The sequence below is a fragment of the Pempheris klunzingeri genome, chromosome 6, assembly GCF_042242105.1.
Source record: "Pempheris klunzingeri isolate RE-2024b chromosome 6, fPemKlu1.hap1, whole genome shotgun sequence".
Taxonomy (NCBI): domain Eukaryota; kingdom Metazoa; phylum Chordata; class Actinopteri; order Acropomatiformes; family Pempheridae; genus Pempheris; species Pempheris klunzingeri.
Window position 1 is genome coordinate 14,478,071 of NC_092017.1, and position 15,880 is coordinate 14,493,950.

Consider the following 15,880-nt stretch of genomic DNA (forward strand, 5'->3'; position numbering starts at 1 on the left):
ACGATAATTATCAAAGTGATAGGATCCTGTACTTCATAAACACACTGATGTACTTCATGTGTGATGCACTTGAGGCCTCAGGTAACCAGTATAAATCACTGGTTCTGCAGGGCCAGATACAAAAACAGAAATTCTAGTAAGCAACACACTTTGTGGTTACATATTGTGGTGGGAACTACCAGAAGGGCCTGCTGTGCCTGATATTTGTCCCTCCATCATGCTGTTCTCCTTCTGACATTTATACTACAACTGTGTTTCTGAGTGTGGACCTGTGTTTGGTGTTTCTGTGAGTGTTTAAATCACTTCAGTTTAGTGATTCAGCCAGTCAGTGTCTAGTATCAATTCTGCTGTGGCTAAATGTCCCGTATAAGATACCATGTAATTTGTTGTATTATAACATGGCACATGACAGTAAATGCCAGGTTTTGCAGTGGGGTTGATAAATAAAAATTAAACTTGAGAAATAATTTGCTGCTATTGAAATTAAGCAGATGTAATTTGATCGGAGGGTAAATGGTAGTAGCCACCAAACTGTGCTTCGAATGAAAGGATATTGCACATTAGCCCACATGTTAGTCAGTTAGTTAGTAAACGTATCCTGGAGTCTCTGCAGAGTCATCTTACAATCACCTCACAGGCTCCACAGCGGCGCTTCTCTTTAAAAGAACTTTCATGAAATCAGACCTGGTCTCTTAAGATTAGATTTGCTTCAATTAATGTTTTATGAGGGATTTTGCTCTGTACGTGAGTTTGCATACTGAGACACTGATACTTATCCACATCCTTCATTGGACTCCTGGCTGAGGATTAAAGTCTGCATTACCCGAGCCATGGCAGACTGTCTATAGAAACGTGATATTATCAATAAATATCACATTAAAAAGCTAGCATGGATATGGCTTAGAATGAGAAATGTAACACATGCTAATCAAAACAAAGTTTGTTCAGACTAGACAGTGCAGCACAGACAAGTGTATTTTGAAATACTCTATATCTGAAAGGGTTTAAGATGTCTGACAAAGTTTGAGAGACGTGACTGAAGCCAGGCGAACATTTCACCCGATGAGATGAATCAGCTTTTAATTCACACAGTTATCAGTTTGCCTTTTCCTTCGTTCTGTATCTACCTATAGAGAGATGCAGGGAGTCAGTGAGAGTCTCAGAAACTATCCTGATCTTCAAGGCCCTGCATGTTGCTGGGAGGAGAGAGAGAGGTCTGGGCCAAACTTCGCCTCGCTCTGACTGCCTGCGATAACACTTCACAGCAGCAGCTTAGTAAAATAAGAAGAGGCTGGAGAAAGGGAGAGGGGGGGGGGGGGGGGACTACTGTCTGAAGAATGAAGAGTAGGAGTGATTAACTTTCCCATCAGCCCCCTGGTCAATAATACTGCTTTCTGTGGGCTTCCTGTTTGTCTGATTGGAAGAATCTGTGGCCTGCTTCTCCCCTCTGTCCAGTTCCACCTCATCTAACTTCTTCCCTCGTCTCCTTTATTGCCATTTATACTCCTTCTGTGCTTTCAACCGCCCATTTACCCCTCCGCTAACCTCCACATCGAGTCACCACAATGCTTTTGTTTTGTTTCTGTGGTGTGCTGCTCCAAATGTGTGTGTGTCTCTTATGCCGTCAGCTGGGCTGCATACATGTGGGCTTATAAAGGATACGGGAACTATTAGGGATTAATACAAATGTGCTGAGAAAAGGCAGATTTTATCCACAATGGAAGTTTGGTAGGCATGCACACACACATCCACAAACATACACGCTTTGTGCCTTGTTTTTTTCTGATATACAGGAAACACTATGGACATAACAGTAACCCTGTTGTACAACAAGCATGACCCACTTCACGTGGTTCTCAGAAACTTAGAAACTTTGCCTATTAGTGTACATCCATCAGGCTGCTGTCTCAACATGGATGTCTTGTTTGAGGACTCACTCAGGTAATTGCTACCCAGTGAAAAGTTTTTGTCTTTTGTTCCTACTTAGTCATATAGTTCGAATAAAAGTCTCTCACACACACACACACACACACACACACGCCATGACCTGCAATTTGTACTTTATCTTTCTGGGGATGACCCAGTACTTCCCTTCTGACTCCATATTAACTACACCACGAGTTTTTCGCAACATAGTAGGAAAAGCACAGGTGTGCTTAATGGCTCAGTCCTCTTGAAGTGTCCCAGTAAGATTCAGTAACTGATTCAGCTAAATGGAATTCATCCATTGTTAATTTTATTATTTGCACCTGTGCTTTTCCTACTGAGACATGTCAAAATGTCCTCTGTGAAAAAGGCCTTTTGCAAACCATCTGTTGTGTGATTTCAGTACCTTGGACAGATCTCCAGCCCAGTATTTAAAGTACTACACCGGTACTTCACATATGCAGTGTTTTACCATCTACCAGGAATCCATGGACTCCTTTTTCATCAGAAAAATCACATATCACTGGTACAGCATAACAACATGACATAAAGCAAAACAATGCACAGTAACAACAAGGAATCTCAGTAATCCACATGTTCCACCTTAACCACATTTATATTATATATTGTAGGATTGATTTCTAATTCTCTTACTTTCTTCATATCATGTAATCAGTTTATCCAACCAGTCAAATCTTGCTGTATAGGGTTTATTTTGAATTAGTGTTGACTTTAAATTACGTATCGCAAATGTTTTAGCATCTTCTCTCCAGTAAGCTGAATGTCTTGTTCTGTGGCCAATGGCCATTAAGGCACATATGTTTCCATTCAGAAACAGGTATACATTACATTTCATTAATTCAGTCTGTCATATACAGTAGTTATTACAGTTAAATCACCTAACAAAGTTGCATTGGGACTTTATCCACGCAGTGATATGTTTTTTAAGAGGTTTAAGTATCAAACCTACAAGGCTTTTGGATTTGTCATGCTACATCTATTTTTCTTCCATCCCTCCTATCCGGCTTTATCTCTCCTCATATCGCTTCTCTCCCATATTTCTCTCTCTCACTGTCTCTCTATTTCTCTTCCTCCCTCACTATGACTCTCTCATACTATTCTCCAGTGTTTTTGGGTGTTGTGTGTTTTCCGTCTGGTCCCCAGGATCATCTCACACCCCATATGGCCTCTTGCTTTTACTCTCCCCCTCTCATCAAGCGATGACTTGGCTGCTGGTAATATACCCATCACATGTGCCTCACACATGCTCTTTCTCCCTCTGAATCTCTCTCTTTCTTCCTGTCACACACACACACACACACACAGACACACAAGACAATGATATTATCACATTGCAGAAAGTGTTGAATATGTGATTCTCTCCCTCCTATCATTTTCATTACTCTGCCCCGGTGCAGTGTATTTTTTTGGAGCTGCTTAGCTTGCAGTCTGGCAGTATAAATAGTACACAATGGATTGGGAGCTACAGTAGTTCCTCATCTTGCCTCTGGTTGTCCCTGGCTGGCAGTCTAGCCCAGTGAGTGTGCATTCTTAATGCTCCCCTGGCCTCGATGAGAGAGATGATTGGTAGAATTAATTGTGGCTGGAGGGCTGAATGGGAATAAGTGAGGAGGGGCGGGGGGCGAGATGGAGGAGTGGGGGGTGGGTGTTTCTGGTTGGTTTTAGTGTTGTGTTTCCTTCCTTAAAGCCAGGCACTAGAGGATGTTGATGCTGTTTTTATGCACTCAGTGTTTTTGTCTCTCTAGATTAATATTAGCTCAGTTAACGCAATCCTATTTTCTTTTATTGCTCAGTTTGTCCTTCTCTTCATTTGTGATTTACACCTGTGTGTTTGGAGGGAACAGATAAGCAAAGCTAATACGACGACAACCAGAATGTAATGGCCTCTTCAGCTCCCCCGACAGTAATGCTATCAGTACATTGTTTATATCCTGCAGTGTGGTGTCATTAAATGGGATAAATGGAGCTTAAAAATAGGGACACACAATGTGTGTGTGTCCCAGTGAGTGGGCTTTTTTCTACTTGTGTGAGTTTTAGAGGATTGTGAAGACATAGATGCTGTGTCCTCTTCCCTCTCTTCAGGCTCCAATGTAATAACAAATGATATCTCAGCTCCTAACACAGAGGAAATGTTGCTCTTCTTCTCAGAGCCCTTGCACCCTTCTTGCCTCTCCCAACTTAAGAGGCATAGATTTTCAGCATGAAAGAGGTGATAGAGCAAAAGGTGAATATAATAGTAAATAGAGACTCTCCAAATTGAAAGCTTAATTGGCAAAATCTGTGACGACTACTTCTACTTTTAGAAAACCAAGTTTGCGTTGTGAAGGATGTGGTACAGAGTGATGTGTATGCGTCGGTTGTTGTTGTTCTCTCACTGTCAGCAAACTAGAGGGTCTCCATGAAGGATTTATGCACTGGTTTTATGGGGTCGCGTCATGGAACGCCTGTATGGGAATATAAGAAGTTGGGGGTTGGGTGTGTGTGTGTGTGTTAGGGGTTTCGGGGTTTAGAGTAGTGGGGCTGCAGGGAAGCTGTCTCATCATTTATTTATACGATCTACAGAAGAAGGGGTTAGCGGAGAGAGGGGCTGCCTTCTACAAGCCGCCCTGGGAATACTGTAGGTCAAGAGTTGTTTTTCTAGCTACCAGCACAATTCTTTGTCTGAAAAAGTGGAGCCAATGAATGAACACACTATGCTGCACTGGATCTACTCTTCTCATAGCCAAGTACCCAAGTATGTCTTGTTATCTTGATGACAGAACCCCTTGGTACCCTTCATACACTGCTGTTGAGGCACCTCAGAGGACATTGAAAGTCCAGTGGTTTAGTTGTTGGTGCTGATGATGCTGAAACAAAGAAAAACATGCTTAGGTTTTATTTATTTTAAGTAATAATAATTAATCATCAACAATTTCAATTTATTGAGTGAAAATGCCAAACATTTGCTGTTTTTAAAACTGTTCACTTTAATATACTGTTTAATATACTGTGTTGTATTGAATATACAACCACAGTTTTTTGTTTATTTGATGTACTAAATTAAAGACAAATCACATTAAATCAGCTCAAAACTGTGTCATGATATCTTGTGTGATCAACAGTCAACAAACCTAAAGTAGTTAATTTAAATGATACAAAATGGACAAAATCAGTAAATTTAAAGTTTGTCCTCTGCAGCCAGCAAATGCTTGGTATTTTTACTTGATAAATGATTGATGAAATAATTGATTCATGTATTAGTTTGGAGGTGAGGAAACTAAATGTAGGCCTCACCACTGCTGGCTCTAACGTAGTTTATGGTTGTCATTTGCAGTCGTTAAATGTTCCTAAATCTAGCCAAACCACATATTGATTTTTCTGTACCTTCATATAAATTAGATCGTAGATACACAGCAGTTATGTCGCTGTGAGGTAAATGCAGCCCTTCTGCTGCTGTAAATTCTCTCTCATGGATGGTCACTCATAGACATCATAGTTACTGAATCTCCTCACAAATACTGTAAACTCAGGTCCAGTTAATTCTCAGAGGGTAAAGAGAACGAACAAGAGAATAATGTTGTTGTTGTCTGTGCTGAAGTCCAAAACACAGACACACACACACACACACACGCACACATACACAGAAAGAGGCATGTATCACCACAGCCCTACAGCGACAGAACTGTTGTTCTTTACTGAGGTGCTCCATCATTATCTGTTAGGCCTGGCGTCAAACACAACACACACACACACACACAATGCTAGCGACTCTGCTTAAGACATGAGTCCAAAGAGGACCCAGATGAGTCCAGTGACAGCGGAGAAAAATTGACATCTAGAAATGGGATTTTCTCAGTGAAAAGCATTGTTACATCATAAAAAAACGTGTCAATGTATTAAAATGGTTTATGGTATCTGAAAGTCAACAAAATAATGATTGTTGAATTTTCACATTTGCACAGAACTCATTTATACACTTACATAAGTCCATTAAGTCCAATCTTCTATCTATCTTCAAATCACCCTTTGGTCACTGTTGGACTTCAGAAAGCCATCTCCATTATCATCTACCCAGACTTGTGATAATGAGAACCCATACTGTGGAGCTGAAAGAGAGGCTGTCAGATTTCCATGCACACTGACACCACAGAATTCAGATAGTTTTTGTAATTAGGTTTCATTGCATTCTCACTTGTACAATTCATCGAAGGAGGCGGGTAAAGAGCTGAGACAATGTAATTATGAGATGTTAATGATGCTCAAGCTGGTTGAAGGTGCGGCAGGCTGAGGGAAGATGGATGACAGAATCACCTCAGCAGCTGCAGACATGTTAGCAGAGAGTGAAGCCTCTGTAAAACACAGCTGTGAGGATGAACTGGCGCTGACTGGCGCCTTTTGTTCTTACACGTCACACGACTTGTGCACATAATAGATGTGTGCGTGTACTGATATGTGGAGATACACATACACACCTACACAGACGTGTTCAGCAGTGCATAAGGCCAGCAGGAAGCAAAGAGACGGGGGTGCAAGGTAATTTCATAACCCCCTCTATACCTGCAAAGTGCCCTCACATATACACTTTCATCCACCAACACACTCACTCCGCTAGTCAGTATCCAAGTGAGAGAAAAAGGTCATTCCACAAAATATACACATGTATTCTTCCACAACAGCTATTAAATGCAATCTACTCCTTGACAGTTTCTAATGATGTTAGTAAACTGTTAAAAAAACAGAAATGTTACCCGATGAAATGTGTTTTTCCGCCATGAAATTGCAGGTATTGTGATTGACATTTGCCTGTTTTTTTCCAAGGCCTGAGATCAACTTTTTTCCCTGACTAAGCGGCATCATGTACCTCAAATAGTGTAAACACCACAGTTTAAGATGCTGCCTGTTGGTGGAAAATCCTCACGTCCAAACAGGTGGTTTAGAGCAGAAGTCATAAGGTTTTGAATGTGTTGCCTAATTTGTGGGCATTGATTTCTATCTAATTATTGTATAGGAAAGGTTCCATTGATGCTGAACGATCCACAGTGCACTAACCATGTCTCGTCTTTTCCCTCATGCTACTCTGCGTCTCCATCCTTTAGTGCTCTTTCAGAGGCGTTCATTAGCCTGTAACCTTTTACTTTGAAATACCGTGCAGCTCAGTTTGCTGCGCGACTGCAGGTCTAACTAAAGGAGCATGTTGGACCATTAGTCATTCTGTCACGGCACACTGACTGATTCTCAGCCATTTGGCTAACCTGCTAGCCAGCTGATTGGTCAGCATTTCAGGCACGCGTCCCTCCATCCAGACAGTCATCCATCCATCTGCATCAGTCGGCCTGTCAGCTCTTTGTGGTTGTAAGGCTGGAAGAGTTGTGACTGCAGCTGAACTGTGACAGACATGTAGAAGCATGAGGCAGATTGGAGACCATCTGCTTCCTTTTCTCTCCCTCACTCTTTTTCATTATTTTCAGTATACATTAAGTTAATTTCATCTCCTCTTAACATCTCCCTCCCCTCACTCTTTTCTTCTTCTGCTCTCTCTTTATGAAATGGGTTTGTCTGGAGCTCCAACAAACTAATGACCTGTTCACTCAGGTACAGCATGTAGTATGTCTTGACAATTTCCCCTCCTTAATTTGAGCTCAAGTTTATCCCTACCACTGAATCTGTGCCACCATCAACTACTACAACTGCCCTTTTTCATTGTTCTCCGTCTCTCGACCTCAATAAAAAGTCACTGTTGATGCTAAATGGAAGTTTGTTCTAGTTTACAAACTACTCCAATGAGCTCCCATTTTTCAGTTACTGTAATGATGTTTTTGATGTTTAATGAGCACTACTTTGATAAACTCATAGAATTTGAGTGAACATACATTGAAGGGTATTTTTCAGCAGATCTCATACATCTGCTGTAGGAGGTTTTACTCTCCTCTACACTAAACCTGAGGCTATACAGCGTTTTCAGTTATGACTTTAATTAACTCATATCCTAACAGGTGTGGAGCCAGTTTCTCATTTATTTTCCATGTACAGCTATTGAACATTTTTCTATTTTCCTCTTTTTTTTCACTCTTCTTCATCACAGGCTTATACACCACTCCTGCAAATGTTGGTATGGGTGAATGAATAGAGCAGCGGTTTTGACAGGCTGCTGTCAAGGGCACCTCTCTCTTGTTACTGTGTTGAATAGAAAGTCTCTCCATCTACCAGTGTCAGCCAACTACTTTATCAAGAAGAACTGTTCTATCTGTTCTGCTTGGAATGAACGTCTTCCTTTGATATTTACGGACACGGGTGGTGACGCACCATGTCTGTGATAAATGGGTTAACTGTTTCTGGACAGAACATGTGAGGCACACTGAAGATTAATTATTGGTTGATATTTAATAAATATGTGTGATCTAGTAGGAATCTACTAGAATGTTTTAGTATACGTGTGAGCGTGATGCAGAGGTTCATCGTGTGTGTGTCTGCGCCTGAGTGTGTATACACTTTGTGGGCTTTGAACTGGCCAATGGCCACATTTTAAGCTCTTTCAGGTGTCAGGTAGCCTGCTGTGAGTGAGGCAGAGCATTATATGAGACAGAGCATCGATGCTTATTGAATTGGCTGCTCCTGAAAAAGACATGCAGCGCTCAGTGAGACTGAAGAGAGACGGAAGGAAGGTGATCTAATTGTAATTGTAGAAATTAGAATAAAGCTGAATGTGTGTCTGTTTGCCTTTGTTTTTGGAATAGTGGCTGAGTCAGACACCTGTAGGTCAAGAAAACAAAGCAAAATACACCAAAATAAACAACTCTGTATCCTCCTGTTCAATCATTCAAAATTATTAGATTCATTTTTGGTACTAAACTGTTTTCAGATATATTTTTTTTGCTTATGTATTTAAATGCTTTGATACTGTAACAAGCTCCTTCACTCATACACGTGATGACTTTTTCCTTTCAAATATTAACTTAATTAATAACTATTGACAGTTATCTCAATAAGGAGAACAGTAACAACTCTCTTTCTCTCAACTCTTACATATCACTATCTGTTAAAAAGAAAGAAAAACTTTTTTATAGCTGAAAGTAATCAACATTTAGCTATCTCACCTTCTCTGTATTGAGATGTTGTCTCACCTGTTATCACCTAACATGGTGTGAAATAACATGTAAGCATGGAGAGAACTACCAGGTACATGTTTCAATAACTTATTCCTCCAGTATGTGTGCTGCTGTATTTTCACTGCTCTTGTGAAGTTTGAGTTTTGACATGGCTTCATCTTTCTCTCCCCCTCATCTTTTTCAAACTGTGCTTTTTCATTTCTCATCAGTTGTGAGAAGTGAGAAACATTATTCATCCTTAGGTCAAGATTATGTGCAACAGTGCTTTATACCACTACATACTTGTGTCCTTCGGCAAGCAGCTAATCACCATTTTTTGTCCCTCTTCTTGTTCTTTCTCCAGTCACAGATGAAGACACAGTGAAGAGGTACTACGCTAAGTTTGAGGAACGATTTTTCCAGACCTGCGAGAAGGAGCTCCTGAAAATCAACACATTCTATTCAGGTATTTATTTACTTTAGTAACAAAGCAATTTCAGATCAACCAACTGAAACGGTTATAGTGTGATTATTGGACAGGCAGTTACAATATGAAGCAATATCACCGTTATTTAATACAGAAAGTATTCTATATTATTGATTCTGCTTTGCAATAATGCTCCCTTCAGCTGCAAATAAACTCCAGATCTTAAATTAACTTTTAATTTCCCTAACAATTTTACATTTGGTGTAGAATAATGTCTCCAATAACTATATACTATAACAATGTTTACTCTGGAAATCTTTGATATCTAATATGATTTTAGATATTTGTGTTGTTTATTTACTCTGTACTAAGCTTCCTATTTCAGTGCCAAATGACATTGCGTCTAATCTCGGTCATTTGATTTAAGTCGCAAGTGTCTGTCATGTTTTGGCGAGCAGGCCTGCCTGTGTGTATTTCAGGGAGCAACGGAGTATGTGTGTGCTGTGTAACATGAGAAGGCAGCCATAATATATTCTGGTATTTTGGTACCAGTCGGTTGCCTTCTGGTTTTGAACTTCAGCTCCTGGGGACAGTGGGAGGCATCCAAAGAGCGATGGTGCTTCCTCTAGAGGCTGTTTGTGAAACTGCAGGTCAGCTGAGGGCCGAGGTTGACTGGCAAGATTGTTCCAGCTCATAATGAAGGGAGATCAATGGCAGATGGATAGCCAGAGCAGCAAACAAACAAGATATAAATCATTGTAGATGTTGTTAGCAGGAGGTTGATTTAGTGAAGCGCTGAAGAAACTTTGAACCTCTTGAGTCTTTAACAACAGTATATGTCTTGATAACTGACATATATCAGAGCTGCTGTTAGCTGCTGCTGAAGCCATGTCTTTTTAACTTGTCTTTTATTATGCTGATCTGCTGCAGATAATGACGGCACAGTTGCTTCGGTTAAGACAGAACAGTATGTAAATAACACTTTAAGTCCCCATATTTAGCACTTTAAAACAGTATGTAAACAATTAATGAATGTAAAACACTATAATGTAGTTTTACGCAGCTATAAGGACATGAAATGTTTATTAATGAGCAGTATTTGTCAGCAATTATAACTTATAACTGACAAATTTCTATTATTTCAACTTTGTTTTATTATTTTGTCTGTTATTATTACCTGTGTTCATTATTGATTTTTTTTTTTTTTTTTTGTCTCTCGTATATTACGGACGTACATCTCCATCACTGATGCCACTGAGATACACATCTCCACTCCACAACTACCAATGCAGTACGATACGATTCACCCCTATGATACAGTGATACACATACACCCCCTGTGATACAGTGAGATGCAACACAATTTTATTCAACACAATGTGATTTGATGCGATGAAAAAGAATATATTATAATTCAGAATAGTACAGAGGGTTTGATTTTATGTCTTTGGTTCTTCAGCAAACTAAATAAAGCGACATTTTCACTTTACCTAAAACCTAACGTGAGCTTAACCACAAATGGCCTAATTTTAGAAACATTTGTGTGCATTACAAATACACATTAGAATGTGCTAACATAAATTATGCCGGAGAAATACGGCACAGTGAAAAATTTTCCAACCAACCTTCTACAGTCAACGTGGCAGCGAAGGTAACAGAAACTGGGATTTATTCATGTTATATCATGCCTAGCTTTAGTGGATCATAACATACCGGGTATGGAGTTAATCTGCAGGTGATCTGGTTCAAACCCAGACCAAACATTTGTTATGGATTTCAGTTCCTAAGCTGCATATAGACAGACATAAAGGCATGTACACACTCACACGATTGCGTCCATGATCCTCTCCAGGGTTTCACTTTAGATAACAAATCAGATTTTACCAATCTTAAGATGTTAGGGCCACACTTTTTTAATCAGGACAATGGCTTCATGAACTTTTATGCCAGTGCACTGATGCAAATCGATGAATCTTACCATCCCTCTCGTATACACATGTTATTGTCTGTCTATATGACTGAAAAGAGAAAAGAAGGAAAGAACAGAACAAACAGTTAGTTTTCCTTTCCGATGTACTCAGTACCACATGTCTAAAACTGTTGACAGCAGAGTCACATCACATCAGTATTACAGTCAGTGAGTCACTGTCCCCTCAGCAGACCAGAGGTGTGACGTCGGTGAAATGTTGTGTATGAAAACATCAGCGTCTCCCTCCTGCACCCAGACGTCTTGTTTATCCTCCACACACAGGAGGGTGAAGCAAGATATTGCCAAGTTGTGTCCGACAGGCAGCTTTATCTGATGCCAGTTACTGTGCATGCCTGTGTGTGTGTGCGCGTGAGTGTGTAGCAGTTTGAAAAAGCTGATGAGGTTGTGAGAGAGCAGTGGATAGATGGAGATAAACTGCATGCTGACTTCACACAAGACACTTGCCTCCACATAGCTCCTTCTCTCTGTATCTACCTCTGAAAGGGGTCGTTTGACCTCTCAAAGCCTTTCTGCTGCATTGCGCTGAAACCCAGCCTGTTGGACAACACTTTAATTTCCAACAAGAAAGAGACAGACTTGCAGACTGCTGTTTTAATAGAACATCCTTTAACCCTTTCTGTTCCTGACAGCTGAGGAAGAGCAGCAGACTCTTTACGTTTCTCCACTAAACCCATTAACAGTGGAAATCTGAACCGCCAACACCTGCCTGTTTAAGGTTCATTAGCCTCACACAGGTGAACTGTCCAGACGTCTCCTCTGGTGTGAGCTGTCACTGCAGTCCCAGACCTCAGATTTAATCTTGACTTTCTCACGCCTTCTGCTGTTTTCATGTGTTCATCCAAGTGTTGTTGTGGCAGATTGTATGAGCCGAGTAGAAGGAAGAAGGGCATAACAAAGGTAGTGTGATATCTGATGTGTGTGTGTGTGTGTGTGTGTGTGTGTGTGTGTGTTCAAGCAGCAGACCGTGAAAGTCACCATTGTGCCCTCCACATCATCACAGCCACAGGAGCGACAGTTCTCTGGACTGTCAGTAATGTTTTAAACCACGTCAAATTTGGTACAGTCACATAGAGCACTGTTGTTATTGTGACTCCAGGCCTGTTCATTTAAAGGTTTCCATACCACCTGTGGATGAAAATACTCAAAACAGGAGTAGATACTCTAGCTGTCTAACTAATAGAAATTACAGTTGATGAGTTAAAAGCCCTGGTGTATCTGGCTGATGAGAAAGGATGTGCATAAGCCAACCAGCACACTGATTTAACACACTCAGATGTCTCTTCTTGGTCATAACTGGCCATGCTGCATATATGAAAATGACAATTATAGAAAATACTCCATGTCTTAGTCGGTGTGATTGTGAGCTTTGTTGCTGCTACGTTCATAGACTGATTGTCTAATAAAATCAGCAACTCAAACTGCCAACAAGTCTGTTGTCCTGTTTTTAGCAAATCAATTTAGCAAATTAGAATAGAGGAAGACGAGAATGGACAAACGTAAAGGGGGAAAAAAAAACATGATTTGAAAAGAAAAGAGAAGAGATAAGAAATAGGCTTTAGAAGCAAGAGAATGAAGACTAATCTGTGTTGGAAAAGTAGGTAGAAGAGGTTCAAGAGAAGTTAATGAAATGCAGGTTACTGCCCAGGCCCTGTGTGCCTCTCTCTCTCTCTTTCTCTCTCTCTCTCTCTCTCTCTCTCCCTCCCTCCCTCCCTCCCTCCTGCTCCCACCCCCTTCTCTCTGGGTATATTAACCTATCTCTGACCCAGATAATGGTTCCTCTCTGTGCAGCATTTACATGTCAGCTCAGCCTAATAGTTTCTGTGCTTCTGCTTCCTGGAGACAGCAGGACAGGAGTGCAGAGCAGAGCAGAGGAGACAGGATGTATAAAAGGGTTGTTTTTAGCAGTCACCCTCTCCGGCTGGTTATTGAAGCATGTCCAACATCAGCAGCTAATGTCTCTTACCAGTAGTTAAGTTTGTCAGGCACTAGATTACCAAAACGCAAGTCTAACAGAGTGAGGAACTGTTTGCTCTGCTTATTAACGCTAGTTAAGTAGTTAGTAATTCATAACCCTCATTCATTTTTTCTTTTGATATTTTCATTATGAGAAAGCATAAATATGACTGTGGTGCATTATAATCACCACAATAATAAACAACCATATGCCATACAAAGAATTAAAACCCCTTTTTAATTACTTTCTTGTCTTCCCACCTATAGAAAAGCTTGCTGAAGCCCAGAGGCGTTTTGCCACGCTGCAGAATGAGCTGCAGTCTTCACTGGATGCTCAGCGTGAGAGTAACGCTCCGCCCGGCCTGCGGAAACGCAAAACCATGTTCCACCTGTCGCAGGAGGAGCGCTGCAAACACCACAACATCAAGGACCTGAAGCTAGCCTTCAGCGAGTTCTACCTCAGCCTCATCCTGCTCCAGAACTACCAGGTCAGAGAAATTAAAGCAAAATATCAATATAAGGGAGGAAGAAATAATCACTGACATTTTCATTTAAATACATGTTGTATTTTTCTGTTTCCTGCAGCACTGTGTTTGGATTAAATCAATCTTCCAGTCTTTTTCTCCGGCATGGATATGTAACAGTTGTTTCCTTGTTGCCGTCCACAGAACCTGAACTTCACTGGTTTCCGTAAAATCCTGAAGAAACATGACAAGATCCTGGACACCTCTCGCGGGGCCGACTGGCGTGTGGCTCATGTGGAGGTGGCACCTTTCTACACCTGCAAGAAGATCACACAGCTCATCTCTGAGACAGAGGTGCCTGCTTGCATTTGCAGAAATACACACGCATATACACACTATGATACACAAATGTTGGTACAAAACAAAAAATATACATAAAATCATTGTTTGTTGTTTGTGTGTGTATAGACCCTCGTCACCACAGAGCTGGAGGGAGGCGATCGTCAGAGGGCCATGAAGAGGTTGAGAGTTCCTCCACTGGGGGCAGCTCAGGTAGCTGTACGGCTGGTTACACTGGAAATTAGTTAATGATATGAGCATAACATGTGCCTCTCAAACCTTTGGACCTGTCACCTCTAAAACAAATTGTTCCCTGCTTGGAGTGTAGATTTACAGGCTGCAAATGCAGAGTGACAGATCAATAATGACAAGGCATTTTTCCATCAAATAAACAGAATGACAGTAAAAGTGTGTAAATATCATATTTTACACTTTCCTAAGTCTCCCCAAGCAGTGAACCCTAAATCTGCAGTATAAAATTACCTGGATACAGATTAGGTGTCACTGCAAGAATAATCTTTTTTTTTATCTTACTGTAATGTTGGTTTTATGATGTTTTGTTTGTGATTAAAAGAAAAAGATTAAAAGCAAAAGGTGAGAGGTTTGTTGTGAGAAAGCGAGAGAGGGAAGTGGAAGATGGGAAGAGAAAAGGAGAGACACAGCATGAGAGCCTCCAGTATTGATTTTATAAGTGCCTTTCCATCGTTGAACAGACAGGATATCTTTCAGGAACAGTTGAGGCTAGTGGCACTTTACCCCCCTATGTTATATCTACTGTTATTACTGCATTAATTACTGTCATGTCTGACTTGAATTGTGCTATGTGAATATTGATCTCTCCATTTCCCCCGCAGACATGTGAATAATAAATATATTCAAGCAGATAAAAGGAGTCAGAGTGACTTCATATGGAGGCACATTCAATTTTACATTGTTTTATTTGAGTTTAAAAAAGGACTAATCTGTGTGCACATACAGTATCTCACCTTAATATAAAGCATATACAGTAGTCAGGTGTCTTATTAATTACTGTTAACAACATTATCAGCATTATTAATGTTTTTTTCTGTCTGGTTCAGCCCGCTTTAGCCTGGACAACCTTTCGCGTCGGTCTCTACTGCGGCTTCTTTATCATTCTCGCCATCTCCTTCGTTCTCTCTGGTAGGTCACAAAGACATTCAGAATTTTCATATCCTGTTGAGTCCCTGTAAGATAAGTAGTTGTTCTGGTAGATTGTTTAAGATTAATAGAGGGCTTGATTGATGATTGGGGATTGATTACAGCACTGTGGTTTTATCAGGTGCTGTGTTCATCCGATTCGAGAACGTGTGGCCACTGGTGCGGATCTATCGGGGCGGTTTCCTGTTGATCCAGTTCCTCTTCCTGTTGGGCATCAACACGTACGGATGGAGACAGGCTGGAGTCAACCATGTCCTCATCTTCGAGATCAATCCCCGAAACAACCTGTCACACCAACACCTGTTTGAGGTCAGAAAGGGGAAGCAAATGGAAACGATCATTTCTGTCACTGAATGAATATATACTATACAGAAAATATACCTTTTCTCTTTAATGAGGAAAACCAACAGTTTTCATACTTATATGGGTAATGCTGCCTTTTATAAATATGCAAAAGGGAAGAATGGGATTTTTATTCATTTGGGTAATCATGATTCAAGAAACGCATTACCATGTA

At 40.6% G+C, this 15,880-nt stretch overlaps 1 protein-coding gene across 1 annotated transcript in view; it reads left to right on the top strand.

Moving 5' to 3' along the window:
* Nucleotides 1–15,880, top strand: part of xpr1a (xenotropic and polytropic retrovirus receptor 1a) — a 67,292-nt gene that overhangs the window by 39,978 nt on the left and 11,434 nt on the right. The window contains exons 4-9 of the mRNA XM_070832403.1: nt 9,376–9,477; nt 13,649–13,869; nt 14,050–14,199; nt 14,314–14,397; nt 15,264–15,345; nt 15,485–15,672. Of these exons, the coding sequence (XP_070688504.1) occupies nt 9,376–9,477; nt 13,649–13,869; nt 14,050–14,199; nt 14,314–14,397; nt 15,264–15,345; nt 15,485–15,672 (827 nt within the window). The remainder of the gene's footprint in view (nt 1–9,375; nt 9,478–13,648; nt 13,870–14,049; nt 14,200–14,313; nt 14,398–15,263; nt 15,346–15,484; nt 15,673–15,880) is intronic.